Below are 15,826 nucleotides of genomic sequence, written 5' to 3'. Positions count from 1 at the left end.
GGGTCTAGGGTCTTGACAAATTCAGCGACAAATCAAGTAGCCTATGAGGTTTGTTAATACTGTCATTAAACATTACTGTCCGCTTTTGTTTTCCTCCGCTTCCCGTTTCCAAGACAAAATCAAACGCATGACGTGCCTCCTCAATAGCGACTACTGCCTCAATCGAATGTGAACCGGCATGTGGTCCTTGACGTGAGGCGGCGACTCCCCCCCAGCATGATAACACCTGTCACCCCATATCATGGGCGTCTTCTTTCCCTTGAGGACCCTGTTTGGTTGATTTCATGTTAGTTACCTTGTCAAGACTCGATGGGTATAATTCGCACCTCTTAGCATCCCACTCATCCCAAGCAGCCTCCACATCCAACCTCCGCAACACCAGCACCAGTGCCATCTTGATCTCCACCATCGCCAGATGCTGCCCGATGCAGTTCCTCGGCCCGAGCTCGAAGAACCTCCAGCCGTTCTTTGGTGGGTGCATAGGATCATTCTCGTCCGTGATCAGGAATCTCTCTGGTATGAACTCATGTACCCTTGGCCACTGCTCCGGGTCTCTGTGCAGCGCAAAGGTGTTGTCCCATACCACCCACCCTTCCCCGCAAGGGAATTTCACCCCATCATATCCGCTCCCGGCTGGCCCTGTGAGATAGAAACCGGGCTCGCCCCTCCGCATGGTGCCGACGTTGGTATGTACTCTCATGGCCTCTTTCATGACAGCGTTGGTGTAAGTGAGCGCGTTGATCAACTCTGGCTTCGCGCGCAGCACGCTGGCGGCAGCATTCGGGTCGGGCCCAAGAACCGCGTCGTGCTCAGCCCTGACCTTTTCCAAGACCTCGGGATGTTTCGATAGCAAGTGGAGCACCCAGCAAATAGCGCTCGCAGTCGTGTCGTGTCCAGCAAAGATGAACATGCCGACTTGCCCAACTGCCAATTCCAAGAAATCCCGGTCCGATGTGTTGACCAACCCTGCGTCGCGATCTTCCATGACTCCTTGTATCAGGGCGTCCACGACGGTGTCGGCAACCTTGGCTCGGGGCTTATCGTCGGCGGTCAACTCGCCCAGTCGCTGTTGCAGGACGGGGCCCAATCCTGCCATCAAAGTCCGGTAATTCTTCCACAACTTGAACTTCCTCCAAGGGCTGTGTTCGACCAGAAAGTTGCCGATGTGGTGAAAAAAGACAAATCTCCGAATTGTGTCCATGACGGCATCTTCGAGGGCTGGCTGGACATGGGCCAGTCTGGCATGGACTTGCTTGCCGAAGAAGAAGCGAAAGATCATATCCATCGCCAGCTTCGTCGTCTGCAACTCCATCTGGAAGACCGGGCCCCACTCGCCATTCCTCCCAGCTTTGGCTTCGAGCTTGTCGTAGAACTTCTCCACTTCGTCCAGCATGTCGGGGATGCGGTTCGTGATGTTCTGGATCGAGAACCCTACATTCAGCCTCTTCCGCCAGACTTTCCACTCGTTTCCGTCCATGGTTGAGAGATCCTTGTTCTTTGTCAGGGGTTGTAGGATCTTGTTTTGCTCGTGAGCCTTGGGGAGGGAGTGGTCTTGGGTGAACTGGACCGCGATGGGCAGCAGGAGGGGCAACAAGAATGGCTGGGCAAAGGGCCACATGTCGAGGTAGAGGACCGGTGGTCGGTTCTCGCATTGAGGGAAGAGTTCGCGCCAGTTTTCGAGTATGAGAATCGGGAGGTAATTGCCGTGGGCGTCCGAGGGCAGGTCCTTGAGGAGTCTGCCGACGATTTTGAGATGGCCAAGTATCCATGAATGTTGCATAATTGGCTGTGAGTTGTCGTTCAGTGTCGTGGCCTTTCTTGGAGGGGCCGACTTCGAGTACTCACTATACCTTGCTTTTCGAGATCCTTGAATGTCTTTCTCACCTGATAGCCTCGGAAGAGATAGTGGGCGATAACCGATCCCAGCAAGAAGGCAATGGCGAGCGCGGCATGGCGGGCGCCGAGGCCCGCGTCGTTGATTGCTGCCATCAACGCCATGGTGATGATGATGAGGGAAGGAAAGAAAAAACCAGCAGCGAAAGCGAGAGAAAATGGTCTTTCTTATGAAAATGCGAGAGTCGGAATTCACTCCGTCAGCAACTGAACTTGGGATGAAGCCCCTGCTCCAACGGCGCAGTGCCCCACCAAAAGGCAGCCAATGAGAGGCGGGTGGTTGATTCAGCTGCAACTAATCCGAAGAGCAATATAATAGTGTATCTGATGAATGCGATTCACTTGTGATGGAGAATGGACTGTCGGGGAAGTGAGTGCTTTGGGTGAGGCATCTCCTTGATACGCTTGTAAATCCTGTGGATCTGGTCCGGAAACCGAGTCCGTCCGCTTCTAACCGTGCTGTCCATCGTGTGGGGGTCACCCGCGACCCGGAACTGATCAAATGGTGACCTCTGACGAAGGGCCACTGTCCAGATCTTCACCCGACGGGAATATCGACGTCAATTTGAGCCATCAGGACAGATGCCCTGTGATGGCGTTTTTCAAGGCAAATATATCAGACAAAGAAAATATGACATTGGCGCTTGGGTCATTATGAGCAATCAACGCCGCTCGGGATTTCATTCATGATCCATAACTGTGAAAACAATCCATCCACCATCCTTCATAATTTATTTATGCTGTCCGATACCGACTGGCACTATCCCTCCTGCTGACACGCTCGTACTCTTCCCCATCCTCCTCCGGATATACCACCCTACTTGCCGAGAGTGGTCTCCTGCTGCGTCTCGAATGAGACTCGGGAGAGTGACTGATCACTCTCGGTCTTCGATTATCATACACCACCGGGGAGACCAGCGTGCCGCTGCCGGTGCGAGAGGTTGACGGCCGTCTTGGGACAACGACAATATTCACATTTAACCCCGGTGGCATCGTTGTCGAGAATCCTGTATCGCCATTCACCGTCACGTAATGGTTCTGAGGGCTGTCTTCTCCAAAGTAGCTCCTTCGTGATGATCTGGTGGCAATGACTTGGTTCGGAGAGCAGCGTGCTCCGCCACTTCCTCCGCCGCCGCCAGATCCTATGCTGGCTGGCCTCGAGGCAGTGGAGCTCGGTGATCTGCTCGATGACGCCGGTGGCGGTATTGGATCTAGTTGTTGTTCTGGTGCCGGTATTACGGTGCCATTCGGTGAGAACACAAAGGCAGGAGAGATGTCGGCTGCCTGAATGGTGTTGTGACGTCTCTTGCTGCTGTTTGACAGCACGTCCTCAACAAGAGCTGGGAATAGCACTATCTGCGAGGCTTCTCTTTGTTGTTCTTTGCGATGCGAGCACCAGCGAAAGGTCCAGGTGGAGGGGTGGCAAAATAGTTTCTCTCCAATGCCGATGGCGTGGACGGCGATGGTCCTGATGCTCCCCTTCCAATCTTGGTCTCCGTTGTTCGTTCCTTGTTCGGCCCACTCCGGGTTGGCAAGATCCGAATGTCGCTTGAAGAGCCCAAGGAAGTTGACGAGAACGTCCACACATGGAATCTCTCCGGCGAGATCCGCTCTTGAGTGCTTCGAGTCTGGGGCCAGGAAAAAGGCGGTGATCATACGCCAGTGGGCGATAGCAGCCTCTTCTTCTGGACTTCGTTCAGGCCGCAGTGTCTTGAAGCGGCTCATGAGCTCCACAACCTGTCTGTCGAGAGATGTCATCTCAGGGCGGCCATTCTGAAAGTCGATACTCGCGAGCACTACCCGGGCAATACATATTCGCAACCCAAGCTTCCTGTGCCCCGGAACGTAAAGTAATTCTGTGAGGTTATCGACGTCCTTGGTGCTCTCAACGATTCCCGAAACCAGCAGGACTTCTTGTATCTTTTCGCGAGGGGCAATGTTGTCGATGCTGGCGATGTTGGTGTAAAACGTTTGAACATGTGAATCGATGAGATTGTTGAGCTGCAGCCACGGGCGTCTGATGGAACTTTCATCAGGCGGTTGTAGCAGGAAGTCAGTGTCAAGTTTGGGGATGCTGTTTGTCCTTGGTGGATATGGATGCCCTGGCGCTGGAGGTGATGGCATAGCAGTAGTGCTGGCTTCTTGAATTGAATCTTGCTTCGACTGCTTATTCCCCATTGTCACTCGGGCGGTATCGACACTGTAAAAGGTATGAATGACTCAGCTGCTTGCAAATTCTTGAAGACAGAGTTCGTGGGGACGGTGCCAAAGCCTTGTCTATCTTTCGGTATGATGAATATGAAGAATGGTCGAGGAAACAAGAAGGATCCGGGACGGAAATTCGGTGTGCTTGTCAGGGGACAATGACGTGGAACGCAGGCGCTTGTTGCCTACAAAGCCTTCAAGAGGCGGGTGGCACAGTGCCGTGCAAGCCTGAAGAGGCGCAGCTTGCTGCAGGTGGATGCAGGCATTACTAGGTAGGCAAACACGGCACGCGATATTCATGCCCCCTCCGATGAGCATCCCAAACCGCCCACACCATCAAGATCCATAAGGCGACCGTGGTGCCGTGGTGTGATTCAGGCAAATAGGCTGGGTTCTCGGGGCACCTTCAGAGGCAGCCCCAAGTTCTTCTTCGGGGCTGGATCCGGTCAATCAATGCAATATTGTCGGGGGCGGTGCTGCGAGTTTGTGCCACAACCGCAGCCTTGCGGCTGGTGATTTGCTACTTGTAATTCCATGGACCCTTTGTGCTTTTACTCAGTCATGCTGGGTTAAATCCAGACTCGTCTCACCTCATCATCCAGAGCAGTCGTCACTGACACCATCACACGCGCCCTCCTTGAGTGTACCAATTTCGCCCACATTATTTCTCATATCGGGGCTCTCGCTTGTTGTTTAGCAAACAGTGTGCAGAGTGAGGCGTGTTTACCCCGATCAGCCATGGCTCCAAAACCAGATGAAGCCGACTTGACGGTCGGCATTGACTTTGGCATGACATGCACAGGTGACCGTTTTACTCCAAGAGAAACTGAGTATCTGCAGACTGACAAGTCCCAACAGGCGTGGCTGTCGCCAAAAAGCACCAAGAAAGCCCCCGCATGATCCAACAATGGCCACTACCAGACCAAAAGTCCGGGACACACAACAAAGTACCGTCAACTCTGCTCTACGACCATAAGCATGATGTACCAACAGCATGGGGCTTCACCTGCAACAACCACGAAAAGACTGTGGAGTGGTTCAAGCGATATCTTGATGAGAAGTATCTCAAGATCATGATCCGACGAGCCCGAGAAAATGGCGAGGAGCCCGAGTTCGAAACCATTGAACAAGTCCGGAAGTATTACCGAGATTACATGGAGCGCCTCTACAAACACATCAGCAGAAACCTCCAAAAGAACGAGGAGTGGAGGCACAAGAAGGTCGAGTTTGTCTTCAGTCTTCCGGCCACCTTTCAGTCCCTCGAAATCAGCGATGCTCTCATGAAAGAAATCAAAAAGGCCGGCTTCGGAACTGGAGGAAAGAATCACAGCGTCTCATGGGGTTTGTCAGAACCTCAGGCCGCGGCAGTATACACCGCCAAGGACGGGGACATCACCCTTCGGACTGGGGACGTCATCTTGACCTGTGATGCTGGCGGTGGTACCACTGATTTTGCCTTGCTTGAGCAGTGCGGCACTGCCGAGATTGCCGAGCTTAGAGAGCGCGCCATTGTGCAGGGTATCAACATTGGCTCAACGAACATCGATTTAGCGTTCGCAAAGATGGTCCATGGCCGGTTGGCGCTGGCAAGGGCAGACACCAATGCTGGCCGCTCTCACCTTGTCTTTCACAAGAATGCTGAGGACACAATGATGCATAGCGAAGAGTTTCAGACATGGAAACATGAATTTGGCAACTTTTCAGAAGCTCAATTTCGAACGCCGAGAATAACAGTGCCCATCAGATCAGGGGGGACCTCAAGCACCTCGGCGAGGATCACAGATGGCAAGATGAACTTCTCCTAGTAAGTACACCCATGCCAAATTCGGAGAGAAATTTAGCACCCCTCTAACATCGCCCATCAGTTCCGACTTCCAAGGTCTGTTTGATCCTGAAGTGGAGGGCATCATCAACGCCATACGTCAGATGTTGGAGCATGGTGCCAAGGCTGGTGTCCCACGCCCTGTGAGTCCCTGAGACTGTTCAACGGCGAAAGGAGAGATTACGATACTGACGCGTTCCAGAAATACTTCATCTTATCCGGCGGATTGGGAAGCTCAGCATATGTTCAGCAAAAGATTAGGGAGGCATTCCCACTCCCCATCAAGGTGGTGGCTGCAGACGGGGACGAGCCGCCACTTGCTGTCGCAAAGGGTCTTGTCCTTGACCGCAAGCAAAAGGCACGGCATGGCAAGCCAGTGCTGGGCGTCAGAAAGTCTCGAGTTTCTTATGGCGTTGTCACACAAGAGAAATGGGATCCACATCGGCACGAGGAGTGGGAAAAGATCCAGTCCGGGCTTGACGGTGAGTATGTGGTAGAGAACCGGATCAAGTGGGTGATCAAAAAGGTGAGTCTATGGTATTCTTCAACAGCACCAACGTTTCAGAACAGGACCTCACCAGACACAGGGGCAAGACATCAATACACAAGAAGGGGTGCGCTGGCCAGGGTTTAGTAAAGCCTTCAACAACCGTCACCATCCGGGAGTTTCTAGAAGAGAGCTTGTGATATGTCACCGAGACAAAGATGACTTGCCCAGCAGCAAAACAGATGGTATGTTCGCCCCTATTTCGGTACCACTACAAGTTTGGAAACTAACAGCACGGCGGCAGTGGACGTCTTCCCCCTCTGCACGGTCGAATCTGATCTCTCAACGGTAGACAGACGACACATTGAAACACACACCAGATATGTCAAAAGGCCTGGAATCTTTGGAAGGCTCACAAAAGAAAAGCAGGAGTATTACGAGATCAAGTATGATGTCTGCTTTGTGGTAGGAGCTCTGGATGCCCGGTTTGAGATGTGGATTGATGACAAGCAGTACGCGGACAAGAACTCTTTTATGATAGAGTGGGAGGAGGAGGGACTCAAGTCGACGCCTGGGTGATGCTTCAGCTATAACACTAGAATAGCTTCATGATGAGCGGTCAACAACCTCGCATTCTTCCCCATGTCAATCTGGTGAGCCTTGAGGACAACTGCCGACCTCACCTGCTCGTCACGCCTCACTACCTGAACCAGCCAAGCTCCCTGTGGGCTGTATCATGTCAGTGAGTGCCTGTTGCGGCTGCGGGAATGGCGCGCAGCGGCTGTGGAGGAGCCAATAGTGCCTTGAAGGCACAGCCCAATCAGGGACAGGCACTCCTTCGCCGGCCCATCGTGGCGAAGCCAAAGGTGTGGTCGCATCCTGCCAGAGTTCCGGAACGTCCACAGTCATTACAAATCAAGCCTTCGGGCTCATTATGCACCTCCAGGGCGGTAACATAACCCCGACTACCGCCAAGGGAAGTATGATGCGTCTCAGCCGTCTCCATCGACGCCTGTGGAACACTGACCGAGATGGATCGCGAACCATGCCACCCCCAACACACCGAGCCTTCTAGTCCTACCATAAAAGCAATTATACCCCAGAGAAGTCTTGTCTGCAGAGACCCTTTGTCCCGGCATTGTCTCTCCACCAAACGAACCATGTCAGCAGTGATAGAACCCATCACCACAGGCCTAAGCCTCTTCAACGAGTCTTTCACAGCCGCCCAAACCATCCAAGCTTTGAAAGGTGCCCCAGAAGAAATCCAACGCGCCGTCCGCTTAATCTCCAGCGTCCAAGCCGAAATCACCAACGCAAAAGCCCTCCGCGACAGAGTCTTCGACGTCAAAAGATCCGAAACCGCAAGCAATGATGACTTTGAAGAAATCCAAGAAGCCATCCGAAACCTGGACGATCTCATCAGCTCCAGCGCCCGTTCCCTTCAGGTTAAATCAGAAGACCAATCTCCAAAACATCGAGGTGATAAAGACGCCAAACGTCCAAAGACCACAGTGAAGAAACGGTTTGGCTGGGTTGCAGGGGGGCAATCCCAACATGACGCCAACATGCAAGAACTCCAAGTCCACTACCAGCGTTTCGTGGCTGCCAAAACTTTGCTGCAAAACCGGTCGAGGGAACCACCCCAGGGAAGGAGTCCGTCGTTGCCGTTCGGGGACTTGGAGGTGATGAGCTCCGAGTCGCCCAGCGGCGGCATTGGGTACTACAACCCGAGCCCTACTAGCAGCAACAACCAGCTGCTTCTCTTTCCTACGAGTTCGACAGGGCATATACCAGTTTCACCGCGTAGGAGCATGGAGAGGATGCTCTCCGAGCAGGACGAGTCCGACACGGAGCGGCTGAGCACCACGCAGAGTAGCGTTGATGGTGGGCAGGGGAGTCAACAAGGTGAGCAGCAGTTCTCTTTTCCCAACCGTCCAACTTTCGCCTTGTTATACTGACAACATACTGGGATCCATTTGCAGTCGCAACTCCACCTCCGACCTCCCCAGCCCCTGACCGCCCCGAAGTCTTGATATGGACTGTTTCAGAGGGCCCAACAGTGGAGGATACCTTCTTTGCGCGCAAGCGCAAAAGGAGGAGAAAGGATAGTTATTAGCGCAAAGACATAATACAACATCAACAAGAGATAGATATCACCACAGCTCCTCCTATTTGCAACCCAACCCAACCCCCCTCCCACCACCACCACCACCGAATGGAATAACCACCACCATCACCAAAAGAATAGCAACCACCATCATCATCACTTAAAAAGTGTGATGAAAATAACCAAGATTAAAAAAAGGGCTCAATCGGGATTCGAACCCGAGACCTCGCACAATCATCATCAGAAACTCTGATGGGGCTTCTCGACTTTTTTTAAAGTTCAAGATTAATTCCCGAAGCGCGAATCATACCACTAGACCATTGAGCCAGTTCAGTTCCGATGAGACTTTGCAACAGGTGTTCATTATATCATTGGGGCCAGTGTGGCTGGGGGGAAAAAACACGCCGCATGAGTCAGCCCCCCCTGGGGGTTTTATTTACAGGATCCACTTTTCCCCTTTTTTTCCTCCGCGAACGCCAAGATATATTAGAGAGAGAAAACAGGCTGGCCGAATCATCATGATGTACTACTACTCGGGATGGTTGGGGGGTTGTGGACTCTTGTCTCGACGACGGTGAAGGTTTCGCCTGATTCGATGTCTTGGATCTGGAGGGGGGGTCAGCAAAAGAGGCGGGGACGGGGTTGGGGGGTGTTGGGGGGGGAAGAGAAATTTCGGGAGGGTAGAAAGGGGGCACATTACATACCTCGTATAACGTCGCGGCGGTCTTGCTCATCGGCTCCATGACTGACCTTACGATGCCGAGGGCTTCGTCGCCTTCCGCGCCTGTTTTGAGATGTCGTCAGAATGAGTATGCAATGTACAAGAAATAGGGGAATAGCATGCCTTTGTATATGACTGCATCGCCGATTTCGTGCATGGTGTTGACCGGTTCGTACAACGTGTGCAAGTTGATAATATGGCTTGGAATTTGGGCAAATGAGGCGATAAAATTGATGGGCGTTCTGAAGAGAGCACCGGATGTGTTGCAGAGATGTGTCGTGAAAGTTTGTGGTTTGGGTTGCTGGTCATCAAGTTGGGAGTTTGAGATGGTGGCCATCACGTCACGATGAGCTGTGTGCGGGTGCACTTTGCAGGGATGGGACAGCATGGAGAATCTGCAAAGTAGAGTCCAAGCACGAATAATCTGGATGGCGGCCATGGAGTGGGGAGAAGGAAATGGTAGGTAGCGAAGCATGAAGCTTGAAGAGATCGAAGTGAGGTTATACCAACAGAGCGGAGCTGATGCGGCGAGTGTCGTCGCCAAGATTGAAGTGTTATGGGAGCCTCAAGGAGGAAAAATGCACATGACTTTTGCAATATCGCTCTCCACTTATGCGGGATCGAAAGATGATGTAGAGAACGGAATGGAATCATTACGGAATGTAATCATCAGGTAAGTATGGAAAGCGGTGGTTGAGAGTAGAGATATTTGAACGAACAAGATCACAAGAGAGAAGGACAGAGGGACAGAGGGACAGAGGGATAGAAGGACAGGCGCAGAGGGACGGGGTCAAACTCACTCAAGTCATTCCTCAACACCAAGAAAACTATCACCATTTCACATCAAACAAGTCACATTGCAAGAGGCACAAAATGTCAACACCAAAAACAACCACCCCCATAAAATACATTGAAACAACCCCCAAACGCCCCCATATCGTCACAAAACTAGTACACTGACCGTTTTTTGCTGTGCATACCTGCCCATTCGGCAGCACCACTTGGCGCTGGGGCGTGGGGAAACCTAACAAAACCCACGTCACAGGTAGCAAATCCACAGGTGGGCAGAGGTTAGGCTGCAATCCCCCATGGCCGCGATGACTGTCGTCCTATCTTAACAACCAGCTCGGGCTGGCACCACCAGAATGTCGCTAATGGCTGTCGCTGTCGTCCGTCGTCCGTCGTCGTCAATCCGCCAGAGTCGTCCATCTCGGTCCTCCCAGCACCCAAAGAGTCCCCAAAGTTGCAAACTCCAGAGTCCTTGCACCATGGCATGCTGCCGAATGAATCCACCCCAACAAAAAGTCCTCCGTCGTCCTCCTCCGACCCGACGATGTCCTGGGCACCAAAAGAAACCATGATAATCCGACCGATGCTCCTCAACCAGTGTTCGCCGTGTCCAAAGCTCCAAACCTCAGACGCCGTGCAGCGTAAACCCAGTTGTCGACCGAACCAAGATCCCCCTCATCCCAGAACACGTTGAAAAAAAAAGAAAAGCCAACCTGTACACCGTTAGCAAAAACCAAAAAGGGCATACTGTACCGAGAAGCTCCTCCCGAGCTGAAATCCCAAAGTCCTCCCATCCCAATCCTCTGTACAAAATCCTCCATCCCAAAACCCAAACTCCAGACCCAATCCTCCAGGCCGTACCCAAACTCCATCCCAAAACCCGAACCCAAAACCCATGCCAAATCCTCCAACCCAATCCTCCATCCAACCCAATCCATCAATCCAAATCCATCAACTCCAAATTCCAACAACTCCAAACGCCAACCCAAATCACAACCTCTCAATCACCAATCCCTCCTTCCTCGAAATCCGGACAACCTTGTTGAGAGTATTGTCCTTCTGACGCTGGAAACCAACATCAGAACTCCTCACACTCCGAAACAAGGTCTTCATCACTTCCGACGCTTGCTCCGGGCTGAGGAGGGTGTCGTCGTCCTCCTCCCCACCAATGTACATCTCAATGTCGCCAAAGAGACGCCGACGCCAGGCGTCAACATCGACACACTCCTTGATCAGGCGATCGGCAAGAGTGCGCAACTCCAGACCGGTCCAGTGGGCCGTCCGAGCTGGTGGGAGAGGGGTGGGGGCCGGAGCCTTCATCAAAGAGCCAGAAGACTCGGCAGCAGCGACGACAGTTGCGGGGAGGGGCTTCTGTTCTAGAACAGAGGCGCCCGGGGGAAGGGGCACCGTGTTGCCAAAAGTGCGACGGCCACGCATGGGTGCCACGGGGCAAGAACCAGGCGGTGGGATAGGAGCCTGCTGCTCCGGGACGGCATCGGAGATGGCGGGAGCGGCGGCAGGCGGGAGAGGGGCAGCGACCGGAGCGGGTACCACGGGGACAGGGACCGCCGGTGCTGGTTGAGGCAATGGGGCGACCTCAGGTGTGATTTTGGGGACACTCGGCAGGGCGAGCGTCGGAAGCGTGAGCTTTGCCTGGGCCTCGCTCGGGGAAAGCTTCTTCACCAGCTGCCAGTGGGGACGAGAAGGGATCGGAGGCGGGGAGGGAGCACGGGAAGCAGGAGCCGGTGGCGTCTGCTGCTTGGGAGCTTGTGCCTGCTGGGGGCGAGAGCTCGACGCCAGAGTGGGAGGAGCAATCACCAGGTTGAGAGGGCCAGCAGGCGTGTTCCGGGGAACCCGCGCAGGTGGTGACGGCTGCACAGGAGGAAGAGGCTGCTGGGGCGAGGTTTGCACCGGGGCGCGAGGGACCCTCACCAGATTGACTGGGGCAGCAGGACGTCTTGGTGGAACGACAAGCTCCGGCTGGGGGACTTGCTGAATAACCAAGTTGACAGGGGCAACAACTCGGTTCCTCTTCAAAGGCTGGACAGCCGCTTGCTGGGGTCGAACCTCCATCTCAGGGGCAGGAGGAGCAACCACGTTCTCTGGGGCAGCAACGGGTGTCGGGACAGCCATGGCCGGGACGGGAATCGGGGCCAGGGGTGGAAGAGGCAGCTGGCCAGTGGGCTTGGGTGGCTGCTGAACAGCCGGGCGAACGATCTCGGTCTCCATGACTTCGCTGTTAGTCACTGCCGAAGCAACGACCGTTGGCTTGATCAACGAAGGCAAGCCAGGCAGTCTCGGCGCGGGCATGAGAGCTGCTGGTTGGAGGTCGAAAGCGGGACGACTGAACCGTTGAACAGCCCAAGACTCCTGCCGAATCGAAGCCATGGGCGTGTGGGCGCATTGGACGGTGAGCGCCCGGAGAGAGGAGCACAACACGTCCATCGTCGAAGGACCAGCAGCAGGCGTGAACGCGGGCTGGGCTGCCGGCTTGCTCTCGAAACGAACGGGCTGCTGGGATGGGACCGTGACGAACACGGGAGCAGGCTCGATCATGAACATTGTTGGGGGCTCGGTGACATCAACCTGGCTGGTGACAGGCTGATAGCTGGAAGGCATCAAGCCCCGGAAAATCCCAAAAGGAACGGCGAAGGGATTTGACCTGAACACGAAAGGCTCAGGTGTCGGCACTGGATCAAACAATGATCAGTCAAATAGCAAACAAACAAGACAAAAGAGGAAAGCCAAAGGATGAAGGAGGAAAGAGGAGAGATTAAAGCGAAAAGAAAAAAGAGAAAAGATAAAAGACAAAAGACTTACGTGTAGGTAGGGTCTCGACTGGCGGACCCCGTGCGACCGGCAGTGGGCGGCTGCGGCCGTCTTCGATCTCGAACCTCTTGGCAACGAGCTCGGCCTCGCGGCCAGCAACGACGATGTCGTTCTGATGGTAGACATTCTGGCGGTGATAAATCTCACACCAGATGTAAACAACCGCAAGGAACCAGAAAGGACCGTTCAGAAGATGGACGACTGGAACAAGGTCAACAAATGACGATCACAGCCAGCTGAGACAGAAGAAACTTACGGAAACGGTGAACCTTCTGGAGCCAACAACCCTGCTTGGACCAAGTCTTGACGAGAGGGCGTCGGTCGCACACGAGGACCGGCAGGTCAGACCGGGTCCCGCGCTCGTGGTGTCGTTCGCGGCAGATGGCGATGAGTTCCTTGCGCAGGCCTTTAAAGTGGCCGCGTTGCTTGTCTTCGGCGTCGAGCAAGTGCTGGCGACGAGCACGGAGTCCTGCAAGAGAGACGTCAGTAACAATGGGGAGACAACCACTTTTACCGAAGACCTCATCTTGGAAGGCCAAGCATGGGTCGAGCTGCGACTGGGAGCCATTAGTAGCAACAACGACGGAGGGGGCAGAGGGGGGGGAGGGGAGAGTCGCATCACTGCGGGAGGATCCGGCGCGAGTGGCGAGAGAGACGATTCTATCGGCGGAAGACATTGCGGTCTTTGTCGAGTCGAAAAGGGGCGTGAGGGTGGAAAAGCGTTTGTGTAGATGACAATGAAGTCGAGTAGGCAGTATGCGCAAGACGTGAAGAGATCTGACACTGGAAAAATAGCTGCGAAGCTGAAAACATGTAATGCGCAATACGGAAGCCGTGAGAAGAGAAGAGGAAAAGGTTGGGAAATTTGGAGGAGAGCAGGCAATAAATACATGTGTGAATGAGGCCCCCGCTTTTGACAGTCGCTATGGCGATGGTCCAGATTTTGTTTGTACACGTTGCTCTATCTTAGCAGCGACGTCAGCAATTGCGGGTGATTTAGAATGTCAACAGGGCATCAGCCTTTCTCCCCCAAACACCAAGTTTCCAGCAATGGGTGGCATTCTTTGACCAGGCCAAAGGTAGTGAATAATGATGGTGATGATGAGATAGATGCTTTGTAGCCCAATTCAGTAATTTGAGAGTGTAATATATCTATGTTTTCTTCCTCCGCCCGACTTTATATCTGTTGCTGTTGATGTGGGTGGTCTTGTGCAACAGGATCAGCATCACAACAGTCCCTTGATCGAGGTTTGAGATGATGGGCCACTATAGAAACAGATTTTGCGACTTTCCTGCTTTTCCAGGACCTTGGGGAAGAGAGATAACCTCGAGTCACATCTTCTGCCCGCTGTCGTCGCCCTCTTCGCTGTCGCCTCCCACAGATGGCACTTTCATTCCTTTGATGCGACTGACATCTGTGACTGGAAGCAAAGGTCGGCTTAATGGTTTAAGAAATATCTATCTCCACTCATCAAACAATCATCCCATTCGTCAAACAATCACAGATCCCAGCCAGAAAGTCCATCATATCAAGCAGAGCACTTCCGCAGCCTGTTTGGCTCCAAAGTTTGCCCATGTCTCCTATGTATTTATTATGCTCCAAAATGCTATCTGTCGTATAGAATATACTCCCAACCTCGTTATCAAAAGTGCTTCCATCTTTTCCACGACAGCAAAAAGTTGACCTGCATGGTGCTTAATTGCGGCTCAACTGCCCTGTCGTCAAGAGTGGGCCTCGCTAAAACAGCCCTGTCGTTGGGGGCCCAACTGCAGATCCGGGGTAGCGCCGTCTCTTGGCATGGTCCCCTAAAAGCCCCTGAAAAAAGGTAAACAATCACCCTGTAGCAAACTGTTCTGTGAAATAGCAAAGGCGCAAGTGGTTTGTTTACATTTTGCTGGACAGTCGCACGTGACAACCAGAAATGCAAGCAGACAACAGAACTTTTCACAGGTTTACATAATCAAAACAGTGTGTTTGCATCGGCTTGGGACCTCGCGGCAGACTACTGAGGCGGGGTACAAGCAGTCGACGCCCGCTGCCATTGATGATGGCCTCTGTTCATGTCTATATTACTGTTCTTCATCATCGCTCTCTCTCATCCACTTCTTGTACGCTGGGGTCTAACCATGCCTGTCGCCATGCGTGCCAGGTCCCAGTCACGTTTCCATCCTAGTGTTCTTCGACACAGTAAGCCCCACAGGGCGGGCAAAAAGATCAACTTAATGTGCAGTCAACATCACAAACACGACCCAACACACCTGGTTCCCTTCCGCCGAATCGTGTTGTCGCAGATGTGCAAAGTTTCACACCCAATACACACCCATCCACATGACATTTCGACTGACGAGCAAACGATGTGGAAATCATCCTGTTGACCGACCACCACGAACCCCTGAGATTTGGATGCGCAGCCGGGCAGTCTTGCTTACCTAATCCCGAACCAAACCACCTGTCCCGCCACCGTCCCCTTCGCTGCCAGTTGGACAACGTGGGCCATATGCAGCCATATACCACAACACAGTCGACCACCCTCTGCCACGCCCAAGTGTTCCCCCTCCAATATACCCCATAATCATTGGCAACATAGAACCGCTTACCTTTCCCTGTCCTTTTGCACATCTCAGATAGTCATGCCAGGCCATCAATTCTTCATTCAAGGTACCTTTATTCCAAATGGCATGACTTGGTTCTCTCTCATCCATGACGACGCAGTGGTATCAACTACAAAATATGCTTTAAATATCCCTAACCTCGGACTATCTGGAGCTTTCGTACCTAGCAAAATCTCCGGCAGTTACCGCCATTAGGAATCAAATCAATAGGTACACTGAAATGGGTCGGCATACTTCTGGCTAGATATCAACCTTTCTCGCTACGTATCTCTGATGTGCTAATCTAAAACTGTCCAGCTGCTCTTCGACTGTGATTATGACCCGGCTTTATTTCTCACTATCAGTACTTTTCAACAGATA

At 53.1% G+C, this 15,826-nt stretch overlaps 6 protein-coding genes and 1 non-coding gene across 7 annotated transcripts; 2 read left to right on the top strand and 5 right to left on the bottom strand.

Annotated features, from left to right (window-relative positions):
- Positions 1–150: 150 nt before the first annotated feature.
- QC761_401000 (uncharacterized protein) lies at positions 151–1,998 on the bottom strand (the record flags this gene model as incomplete). Its single annotated transcript, XM_062878385.1, has 3 exons — positions 151–268; positions 327–1,786; positions 1,846–1,998. The coding sequence occupies 3 exons, from the start codon at positions 1,996–1,998 to the stop codon at positions 151–153; spliced, it is 1,731 nt and encodes a 576-aa protein (XP_062731804.1).
- Positions 1,999–2,628: 630 nt separating this feature from the next.
- QC761_400990 (uncharacterized protein) lies at positions 2,629–4,071 on the bottom strand (the record flags this gene model as incomplete). The annotated part of the gene is made up of 1 exon (XM_062878384.1): positions 2,629–4,071. The coding sequence occupies one exon, from the start codon at positions 4,069–4,071 to the stop codon at positions 2,629–2,631; it is 1,443 nt and encodes a 480-aa protein (XP_062731803.1).
- A 352-nt stretch (positions 4,072–4,423) lies between these two features.
- QC761_400980 (uncharacterized protein) lies at positions 4,424–6,075 on the top strand (the record flags this gene model as incomplete). Its single annotated transcript, XM_062878383.1, has 3 exons — positions 4,424–4,900; positions 4,957–5,902; positions 5,964–6,075. The coding sequence occupies exons 1-3, from the start codon at positions 4,837–4,839 to the stop codon at positions 6,073–6,075; spliced, it is 1,122 nt and encodes a 373-aa protein (XP_062731802.1). The 5' UTR covers positions 4,424–4,836.
- A 1,363-nt stretch (positions 6,076–7,438) lies between these two features.
- On the top strand, positions 7,439–8,970 carry QC761_400977 (uncharacterized protein; the record flags this gene model as incomplete). Its single annotated transcript, XM_062878382.1, has 2 exons — positions 7,439–8,312; positions 8,390–8,970. 2 exons carry the CDS (start codon positions 7,439–7,441, stop codon positions 8,521–8,523), a joined length of 1,008 nt encoding a protein of 335 aa, XP_062731801.1. The 3' UTR covers positions 8,524–8,970.
- Positions 8,712–8,841, bottom strand: QC761_0061440. The gene has a single exon. It is a non-coding gene; the product is annotated as a tRNA-Pro (tRNA).
- Positions 8,971–9,030: 60 nt separating the features above from the next.
- QC761_400975 (uncharacterized protein) lies at positions 9,031–9,392 on the bottom strand (the record flags this gene model as incomplete). Its single annotated transcript, XM_062878381.1, has 3 exons — positions 9,031–9,120; positions 9,219–9,298; positions 9,359–9,392. The coding sequence occupies 3 exons, from the start codon at positions 9,390–9,392 to the stop codon at positions 9,031–9,033; spliced, it is 204 nt and encodes a 67-aa protein (XP_062731800.1).
- Positions 9,393–11,014: 1,622 nt separating this feature from the next.
- Positions 11,015–12,643, bottom strand: QC761_400970 (uncharacterized protein; the record flags this gene model as incomplete). Its single annotated transcript, XM_062878380.1, has 1 exon — positions 11,015–12,643. The coding sequence occupies one exon, from the start codon at positions 12,641–12,643 to the stop codon at positions 11,015–11,017; it is 1,629 nt and encodes a 542-aa protein (XP_062731799.1).
- Between the last annotated feature and the right edge of the window lie 3,183 nt (positions 12,644–15,826).

Source organism: Podospora bellae-mahoneyi, chromosome 4, assembly GCF_035222275.1.
Source record: "Podospora bellae-mahoneyi strain CBS 112042 chromosome 4, whole genome shotgun sequence".
In the NCBI taxonomy this organism is placed as follows: Eukaryota; Fungi; Ascomycota; class Sordariomycetes; order Sordariales; family Podosporaceae; genus Podospora; species Podospora bellae-mahoneyi.
Note: the sequence above shows the minus strand (reverse complement) of the source record. Positions and strands in the feature narration are given on the sequence as shown.